Here is a 10,815-nt window from a genome sequence, read left to right as displayed (position 1 = left end):
GTCCATCGTGACTTTTAGGACTTTGCACAACAGAACTCAAACTCAACACGGTTGACACCATATGCAGACCATCTCTGAAGAAAAACGATTTTGCTTTGGTAACTTAGTAATTATGTTCTCACTTTAGTTGTTTTGCTTTTGTCTTTGTCCACCTCGTGTCAAAATGAGCGCTTGACCTCAATGACCCCATAAGATTTAAGCAAAGATTTAAATGAATTAAGATTGAACAAAATTGTCATGCAAACTGAGCCACATGAATCGAGATAAAGAGATAAGTACAGCAATAACCACTTACAATTGGCTTGAAAAAATTGTAACAATATAAAATGATAAAATGCAATTCAGTATGTCATCTGAGAATGAAATGTTTTGATGTTGATCAATTTTAACCTGTCAAAACAAGGTTAGATTTTTCTAACTAATTTCTGCCAGTGTTTGGTCATTGCCGTAGTTCTTGTTTGCATTAATAACTGTGAGTACAGAATATCGATATTAGAGAATGTATACTGGATCGATGTCACATACAGTGCACAAAGAGTGGCTTTGTTGTCAATCGCATATGTAAATGTCAACAAACAGTGAGCCATGCCATACGCTTGCTCGTGATGTCTCCTGTGATTGGATGCCATCCTCATGAATATTTAGTAGCTGTTCCCGGAAGTGAGGCGGTGCTGCTGTTTTGCTGTCGAGTCACCTCTGTCGGGATGGAGGAAAACCAGCCGCTATAATGCTGCAACGGAACATCTCAAATTTGCACACTTAGACGCGAAACGTAGTTTATCGTCAACACTGCACTGTTACCATAACGCTTGGTCAAAAATGATGGAAGAAATCGACAGGTTCCAAGTGCCGCCAGTCAACGGGGAGACGCAACCTTTGGTAAGCGAGCGAGCAAGCAAGCACGCAGAAATCTTAATGCTAATCGACACCATTGACTGCGATTGGAAACGGAGTTGTCTGGGTTGTGCCCTTTTGCGTCATATCGCAGCTTCCACCGTGAGCATTGCATCTTTTCTCTGGTCACACACACGGGATGGAGAAACGATCACGTCAGATTGCTACACGAATAAGAGCATCGCTGCCAAGCCTCGCCCCTCCTCGGATGAAAACGAGCTCGTCAACGCCGCATTATCCTAGCTACGTGTCATCAACGACGTCTTCTAAAATAACGCTGGTACATCAAAGTTGACATTCAACGTAGTTGCGGCCACCACGGTCACATTTCGTCATTCGCGTGCAAGCCCACACGAAGAAGAGGAGCTCTGTTGAAGACTGATGACTGCTCCGCTCTTCACATTTCCATTTTCAAAAATGTCATATGACAACTCACGCTGAGCAACAGGAAGTCATAAGAATATGCGCCTTATTCTGTAGGCCAGTGTTCCCATTTTTTTTACTGAGACAAGGCACTTTACACACTACTATATTAATAAAATCCTAGAGCACACCTCCACAATAGGGTTCCTAATCTGGTCAATTGCGTGCCTTCTCCTATCTAGTGAAAGAGAATTTCATTTTTCTGCCTGTCACTTGACATTGCTGCCGTCAATAGATGCGTAAAGATAAACGATCAATTATGTGAAATTGGGTAATTTCCTGTGGCACAGATGATGATTTCTCTTGGCACACTAACAGGGTTGGATTCACTGGTTTTAGAGCACTGCAAGTAACAAAAATCACGTGTACAAATACAAGCCACAGTGTCGTGAATGAGCTTGATCATGCCAAAACAATTAGGGTTCCACCCTATAGCCACATAATTGCTGTTTGGGGTTTGCCTAATGGTGGATATTTGGGGGGGATCTTTGTACCAGGGAAACAATTTGAAGTGAGTATAAGAATTTAATTTAGACAATAGTAGTCCTTTGTCACCACCTTATGGCCTCCCAAGGCAGTTACAAACACTTTTTGGGAGGCATTAATATGCACATTTTCACAATTCGCAGTAGGACAGTCATACATATAGACTGCAGTAATCCTACCCATATCATAATTAAACACAAGCAATTTTTTTTTTGCTCAAACCATCCGGGTTTTTGGTCATGTTGTCGGTAGAATCACTCAATTTAAATTTCTACACTTTCTTCTTGTTTTAGTGGCACATATGGCAGGTCCTTTGTTATGCTAACCACTTACCACATTGTCATTCCGAATGAATCATCTTGGCACCTGCTAACACACACACACAAAGGAGAAAATGTTCTGTGTATGTCAATGTTATAACAATCTGTTGTTTTCTTAAATTCCTGCCAGTGGAGAAACTATACATAGCTATACATTTATGATAGATTGCTGTGTGGATTTTTACGGTGTAATGCAGAACATTTGCTATTGTCATTCATGATCACCTGATTAGTCAGGCCTCACAGCTATTGGCTGCGAGGAGAAGCCATGATGTTTAATCCTTTTTCAATCTCTGTGGACTCCGTGATGTGTCAGCAGCCTTGTGGTTCTGGCGACGTCAGAAGGCAGTAAAGGAGGCTCCGGGTAATGAAATAGATACAGGGAGAGATTGTGTCATTTCTGTGTGGGTGCATCAATATATGATACAATCTACAGTATGTGAAAGGCAAGGGCAGCAGGCCATGTTTTATTTTTGATACCATCTAAAAATAGCGTTGCCTGATCCTGAATGTCATAGGTCTTAAATACTGTACTATGTTTCTAGTGGTGGCATGCAAATGATCTTTCAAAGCAGTATGGTTTGATTATTTTATTGTGCAGACGTATAATGCCACAACAAACCACTTTTAATAAACCAAAGTGCTGGCAGGACTTTCAGTTATTAATTGGCTTTTGTCTTTGAGGAAAAATCAAAATGTATCCTGAATTCCTTAATTTTCTTCTGTGGTCTTCCAGGCCTTTTTTAAAATGTTTTTTATTTTCATTTTATGGATTATTTTTTTCCAGTCTTTTGCCTTTTGTTTTCCATCTTATTGAATTATGTAGATATACCAAATGAAGTGCTCCATCCCTAAATAGTCATCCATTTTCTAATTCTTTAATTCTCTCGTCGAGGACATTTACTGTTGATTTAGGGCAGATTAAAGTCACATGATTTCATTCCTTGGAGGATCCATCAATCACCATGGTATATGTCGGGTATTTGCTTGCCAACTCCCTGGCGATCTCCACCCATGTGCCCTGTGGAGTCCCTCCTGTTGCAACAGTGGAGGGCTTTACAATCAACATAATGTGGAACTCTGTTAGCAGGGAAAGCCAAGCATGACCCTGCTCCTCTCTCGCAATCTGTTGACGCCCCAGCGAAAACAGGAGCCCCCCTGTTCTACCACAGCCTGCCTCCTCTCCCTGCCATCAGCGCTCACACAGAAAAAACTAGAGCCAGGAGTGTATAGGCAGAACACTCGGGCCTATTGATGCTGCACACCACGCAGCCGTGCTTGTCCTCAGGCAATTAGTGCTGCGGTGTTGGACACGAATCCCATCTAAAGAGATTGCGGCAATGTTTGTGTTCGTGTAAGGGTGCGTCAGAATGTGATCAAATGTGTCTGCTGGTACAATGAAGAGGAAAGCTTTACCCTCCCATCATTTTTCTAGGATCCAGCAGCCTCCTCCAATTCAGAAGCTGACCCTGATGCCAAAGGAGAGACGGTGGCTATAAACTACAAGCCCTCACCACTGCAAGTCCAAATAGGTATCATCCCCTACACAGTCACAAATCACCACTTGAAATCATTACGGCACTGAGATCTGAACAGTAAGTAGTTTTCAAGGAGAATTCAAAGAAAACTGTATCCAGTTCAAAAGGTGCCAAAAGTTGTCTAAAAGTGTATTATAATTATCATTATTGTTATGGTCGATTTAACCCATTCATTACAACCAATCGTGTCGGTAGTCGTCATGTTTACTGACAACATTTACATTTTGTGGTTGCCCAGAGAAACAGAGAGATCTTGCCAGGAAGGGATCAGTGAAGAATGGCACTGTGGGTAGTCCTGTCAATCAACAACCGAAGAAGAATGCTAGGACAAGGTAATGAGTTCCTTTCCATAGCGGTGCTGATCTCCATTCAGTACAGAGTACAACGTCTGTATTGGAATTTGACGCACAAACACACTAGAGGTTTTTATCAGCCTTTGGACAGAAGCCATTGACTTTGTAATGCTACAAAGATCTTGAAATAACAAAGATGTGGGTTTGCTTGTGTTTTGTGTGAATAAATTACAAGCACAGAGTCAGCGCATTAAACTCTAGTATAACCCAACACTATAGACAACTGACTCCGTTTAATCCCACTCCCTGGCGGATTAGTGGAAATATATGAAAGACAATGGTACCCAATGGCTTGATGCCAAATACTCTGAAGAAGATTGATAATCTTGAAGTCTTGCAGTCTGTGAGTTACAGATTCACCCCTTTTTTCCACAACTTTTTTGGACCTATTGAATGGCCAGATAGTGGAAATGTACTTTTAACATGTAGCTGTTCGGAAATGCAAGATTATCACTTTACATTAAGTCTGTACTCCCTTTGTGTTCTGCCTCTTCTGTATGAGATGGAAATTGTATTCGTAATGACAAATGATTTACAGGAAATTATACTGTTCATTCACTAGATGTTCTTCTTGCTTTCTTGGACTTTTTGAGCATGTTTTCCATAAAATCTCAAGAGCTTTTAGTGCCATTAAAAACAAAAACATGAAAACAGTCACTTGAATGCTCAATATGAGATTTATCAGCTCCCAACAAACTTAAAATGGAGTTCTAATTAGGAAACATGATGCTGTCTTTCTTTAGGTTGGTTGTGCCAAATAAAGGCTACTCCTCTTTAGACCAGAGCCCAGACGAGAAGCCCCTTGTAGCACTGGACACAGACAGGTATGCATAGATTACTCACTTTACCTTCTAACACACCGTTTCACACTTCAAAACATGAAACTCGTCAGTAATAAAAGTAAGCACCTGACATAAGAGGGGAAGGGACGGATTTGTTGTGTTGTTGGTCTCACCGTGTTAAATTAATCCATGAAGCCACTTGAGAGAGTTGGAGCAGTAAGGCTCCAAAAATGGGGCAAAGCCTCTCCCTGGTTGCAGGATTAGAGGATAGTGGGGGTGAGGATTTGGAGAGGGAAAAGCAGCTCAGAGGGAGTGCCTGCTTCCACCTTGCGCTGGACTGGTTTGTGTTGGACAAAGCGGACTCTAAGGGCACATTTTTGGATATCAAGACATGTCAGAAAAGCTCCATGACTGGTGTCACAAAAGATATATTTTTTAACATAGGACACATTGTACAGCAGCACCAGGCTGTGAGGTACATACATCCCTCTTTTTTCCTCAAATGTTCAGAGGCGAGAGAGTGAGTATATTGGTAGAAGGATGCTGAGGATGGAGCTCCCAGGCAAAAGAGCGAGAGGAAGACCAAAGAGAAGGTTTATGGATGTGGTGAGGGAAGACATGAGGGCAGTTGGGGTTAGAGAGGAAGATGCAGGAGATAGGCTAAGATGGCAAAAGATGACACGCTGTGGCGACCCCTAACGGGACAAGCCGAAAGGAAAAGAAGAAGAAGAATTAGGGGATATTGTCAACGGTGCCCTGTGAAGCCCTTTGAAACGCTTTTTTGATTAAGGGCTATACAAATAAACGATACAGTTTTCCGTCTCTTGTTTGCCAAGGTTTTATCCAGTACAAGGCTTCTCCCAGGATCCTCCACAGTTCTGCTGTCATAGCCATATTGACGTCATCCACGTCTTCAAAACGGGTTGCTCCAACACGCCAATGTTCTTCTCAGCTAAGAAGTGTTAAATGCTCAGACCATTGTGAGCAGGCCTGTTGTCATAGTGAAGGAGCCACGAGTTGTCGAGTCACAACTCTCAATTTTTCTCGCTCATTGAGTGACGCAAGCGCCGAAGGGTCTCTTTGTAGGGATGATGGTTAATCGCCTAGTCCACATTGAAGGGGGAAACTTGTAGTTTGTATTTGGGTTTTAAAATGTAGCACCTACAGTATATCTTTCTTTCAGTGCCAGTCTGAAATTTTCAGACACACCTCATGAAATTGCATCCTATCGTGTAGTCTCACACCCACACAAATGAGCTGCTTGTCCACATTTTAGATCCACATCCACACATAAGAACATTTTCCATCATACCGGTTCTATTGCAAACCATCCTGGTTCTGCCCTGTGTGATCGCTTTTGCGCTACCCTTTTTAAAGGCTGGGTGATGACAGAGGAACCACAACTCAGAACCTCCTCCGACCTGGTTCTAAAACTCAAGCAGAAGAGGGTCGTGACATCACCGTCTTCTGCTTGGCCGACACATTTAGGCGTTACTTTAAGCGTGGTGATTCGTCACTTTCACATTCTTGGTGTATAAATCCTGCTGCACACCAAACAAATCCACCAAACTTGAATTGTCGCACAATGTGGGTGTTTTGGTGACTTTTTTTCACGAGTGGCCGATCTCTTTAGCAAGATGCCTCTTCCTTAGCTATTATCTCCAACTATATTTTTTATTGTTTAAGAAATGTGATAAAGTACACTGTTCTTAATCGTAAATAACGCCTATACAGGTTCGGTGTTCAGGGATGCGTTGGAACCTCTACACCATGGTTTGGTCCACTTGGGTTTGACTACGTCGCACAGTGTGTGGCACACTTAAAGAAGCTTTTATTCTGTGGTCTCCTGAGGACGTGTGTCCATTTTTCTCCATATTGGCAGAAGATCAAATGCAGTAAGAAATGGAAGGTGCAACAAGAAATGAGCACGTCACCTTCTTGATCTCTCCCAAACCCCTCAGACTTTTGATTGGTGCCTGTTTTAAGGGAAAAGCAATGTAGGCGAGGCCGGGCCAGAGCGGGGCTCGGCCTTTCCTGAACTTGTAATGGAAAAGTGCCTACAGTTCACATGATTCTCTTTGCTGTATAAGAGTTTCACATTAAAAAAACAAACAAAACAGAAATTTGTAAGTCACAACTGTTTTATTTTAGTCTGTTGATGTCCCTTTTGCAAGATCAGGATCATCATCAACAACACTTATTGTACTTTCATGTGGGTCTCGGTGCAGATAGCATTAAAGCACCCTGTTGTAATAATGGAGTGAGCCACCTTCAAGAACCAAAATGGGGCCACACGTCTATTTTGTCATGTTCCATGAACCAGGAAGTACCTGACTACCTAAAAGACTGACTAGAGACATCTCTCCTTTTTCTATAGCGATTGTCCTCTTTGGAGTTGTGGGAAAACTGGAGCCTAATCCAGCTAAACTGGGATGGCATCAGGCAATCACAGAACACATTTAGACATAGAACCATTCATACTCTCATTCACACCCTGGGACAATTTAGTCTTCTGATTGACCTCACATACAATTGAATTGGGCCAGGATTGAAACCCTGGTTCTCAGAACAGTGAGGCTAACCTCTAACCAGTTGCGCCACCGTACCGCCTGTAATCTAAATAATTATTTAATAATTTACACTGATTTCTAAATACAGTATACTGTACGCTGTGATGAGATCAATGCATTTATAAAACGCTTATCAGTCCAGATGATAAGGCTCTACCATACAGGTTTTATGTTTACTGAAAATACCTTTGAGCTACCTCAAGTTCCAATGTAATTTATAGCATTAAGTACCTTTTACAACATGAGATGTAGAACTTCATTAAAAGCGTTTGCCTTTTTATTATTTGTCCACATCACAATAATGATGACAGAAATCATGAAGCCTACAGTCGCATATAATTTCGCATCCACATGTGAATAATTCATTCAGTTATGAGCAACCAAACAGCTGACTATGCCTGTGGATAAACTGGGCCAAAGAGCATTTTCTAACTTTTGTCGGTCTATGTTTTGTAGTGATGATGACTTCGACATGTCCAGGTATTCGTCATCAGGATACTCCTCAGCCGAGGTGAGATGTCTGAGGGACCAGGTATCTATACACGCGTTCTATCTACGTTCATGTAGTCTCACCCTATTAGCCATATCATTTGGCGAAAGCACAAACATCACCATCTGGTCATGGAACTCCATCATTACTTCAACCCTTTACCAGGTACTCTCTCAACACTGAGCCTACGAGTTGTTGTCCAAATGGCTGGGGTATCGGTGGGATACATTGTGTTTGTCTTTTTCCAGTTATCGGTTCCGCTAACCTCACTTCATTACCTTCAGAGTTACCATTCTACTGCTCATTTCTGTGTTAATAAACCAAACTTCTTGATCTCTTTGATAAACACACATCCATTTTTTTTAAGTAATTTCTTCCAAAGGTCATGGTTCAAGTCCTACTTCTCTGTACTGCAGCAAATCAATCAGGACCTCAACATCCAGCTCCTGAAGGATGGCTACCGACTGGATGAAATTCCAGACGATGAGGACCTGGATCTGATCCCCCCCAAAGCGGTCAACCCCACCTGCATGTGCTGCCAATCTGCTCCCTCCACAGCGTGTCAGATCCAGTAGCACCACCCTTCTCTTTGCAAAAGGAAAAAATTAATTGAGGGGGGGGGGGGCACAAAAAAGAGTGGATTAAACAGTTTGCACACCTTTTAGAAGGAAGGAAAAAAAGGGTCTGTAAATGTCTGAGTCAGCGACCGAGGTAGGGATCACCAATGGATCTTGTGCTCGTTCCTCCTATGGTTGGATGTGTGCACCTTCTACATTGTATGATGAACTAGGACTGCAATGAAGGCACATCAGCTTGAAGGAAAACCCATTTGCTTGTTCCCCGACCGTCATCATTACAGTACATTTCATTTTGCTCACATGGACCATTCTGGACTGTTGATTGGGCAAAAGACCAGACACCTCTTATGGCGATAAGGAATCATTTGAATGATTTTACCTGCTTCTGGTAAAAGGTTGGAATTTGTATGGATCCTCACTGCCAGTCTGCTTTGTCTTCATTTTTGTGTCCAATATAAAGATATGTATGTGTGAGTAGTACGGAGAGAATTAGACCTCAACCATCAAGCGTTTCACCATGAACACTTAAGGTAGTTCAAATCTTAGTTTTCTAATTACTGTAATGTCTATTTCATTATTGTGGTAAAGGAAAAAAAAAAGCGAAAACAAATAGCTCTGCATGTTGCCTGTTAAAATTGTCAAATGGCCAACTTGTGCATATAATTGCTGACTCTTATTGACCCCTTAACCATACTGTCAGACATCATTCATGGTACAATTTTATTTTATTTTTTGGAGGAACTATTTTTAGGACATGGTGCGAGAGAAATTTCTTTGCTAACGTCTACCCATGCATCAATATGAAGGGAACATCTTGAGAATTTAGCAGGAAGTGGTACAAATTATATAATAAGCTTAGAAATGCGAGCATTCCTGCATGTGAGCGCTGTCTGCATGCAACAGCTGCCACAAAACACAGAAAACCTGCATAACACACGTTAAAAATTGGCAATGTTTTCATAAATGAATGTAGTGATTTCATAGCTATGACCTCGTATTTTAACAGTCATTTTAAAAAGAATCTGGTTGAGAGAAATCAAACATGCAGGGTTTCCATTAGTTGGAGTGCATTACTTTTTGTACCAAATCCTACTAATTTCTGGTGAGTACCTGCTTGATTAGGAATGCCTTTGTTATATGTGAATTCCGTTTTGTACCTGCTGTGAATTTTGACATAATTTAATGTGGCTTCAGTGGGCACATTCTTTTTTTGTTAATTTGAGGTTTCCTGTTTAAGAGGTGTAAAATACTTTAAGTTCTTCAGTTTTTGTTTTAAATTGTGTTTTTATGTACATATCCAACACATTTGTTTTGCACAAATATCCATAGCACCTGCAACAGCTTTGAGTTTTCACTGCCAATGGCCTTTTCTCACACATCCGCTTTACATTTACTACATTAGCCCTGTGATGTGATTATTTTTTTTCCCCCCGACAAAGGTGACCCCAAAAGATCAAGGCTGAATACCCGCCCCCCAAACATGTCAATTTGTTCCACTTACTCTGTGCCAACTTTGACCTATTAGCTGATATAACAAATACACCATAAGCTGAGCTGCATGAGATAACTTGGATACAAATTTGGTGTGTGTGTGTTTGGTTATTGCTAATGGAAGTTATGTAACAGAATATTTTCATGACTCACACAATGTAAGTTATTGAAGCTTACTTTCATATGTTAAAATATTTGGGGAAACCTTGTGTTCAGGCATCAGAACTCACCCTGGGTCTCATACTATATGTTTACATAGTTTTTAAAAAATGAGGGATACTGCATTGAGATGTAGTATATCTTGAGTATTTTTTAGTTATTTTTGCAGTTGAAGCTCTGTATATGAGGTCATGTTTTGATCTCCGCAGTGGGACAAATTGTAGTAAATGTAATGAGTGGAGAAGCAAATCCCATATTAATCACAATATAAGCCTATTATGAAATAAGTCTTCCCCTTTGACTAAAACCACACAAGGTGCCAACATAGATGGTTGAATTGGTGGGATTATGTGTAGAAAAGTGTTTTGTCTCTTAGCTTCTGTTTATAGTAAACATTTACAGCGACTGTAAAAGATGCTAACCTGCATCAGTCCTCTTATAGCTAACACTGTTTCTGAATATTATCATTTTAGATTTAGTGTCACTTACTCTATTTTGTCCATAATGGTGCACTAAAAAAAGCACATATTTATTTGCAGTTGTACATTTTAAATTATTTGCCAGCTTTGTGTACAATTTTGGTTTACCAAATGTTTCACTTTATTTGTCAGACACTTATTACGGATTCAAATGGTTTCATTTCCACTAAACGGTGTTCAAGTTTTGTGTATCGTGCAAATTGTCCCGCAAAAATAAACGTTATTTGAAACCCAGATTGCTTTGCCAGTTGT

At 40.9% G+C, this 10,815-nt stretch overlaps 1 protein-coding gene across 1 annotated transcript; it reads left to right on the top strand.

Moving 5' to 3' along the window:
* The first annotated feature begins 592 nt into the window (after nt 1–592).
* fam219aa (family with sequence similarity 219 member Aa) lies at nt 593–10,799 on the top strand. The gene is made up of 6 exons (XM_061833350.1): nt 593–879; nt 3,559–3,655; nt 3,900–3,993; nt 4,758–4,838; nt 7,823–7,877; nt 8,273–10,799. The coding sequence occupies exons 1-6, from the start codon at nt 820–822 to the stop codon at nt 8,429–8,431; spliced, it is 546 nt and encodes a 181-aa protein (XP_061689334.1). The 5' UTR covers nt 593–819; the 3' UTR covers nt 8,432–10,799.
* The last annotated feature ends 16 nt before the right edge of the window (nt 10,800–10,815 follow it).

The sequence above is a fragment of the Syngnathoides biaculeatus genome, chromosome 10 (assembly GCF_019802595.1).
Source record: "Syngnathoides biaculeatus isolate LvHL_M chromosome 10, ASM1980259v1, whole genome shotgun sequence".
NCBI classification, from domain to species: domain Eukaryota; kingdom Metazoa; phylum Chordata; class Actinopteri; order Syngnathiformes; family Syngnathidae; genus Syngnathoides; species Syngnathoides biaculeatus.
This window is presented reverse-complemented; position numbering and strand designations above follow the sequence as displayed.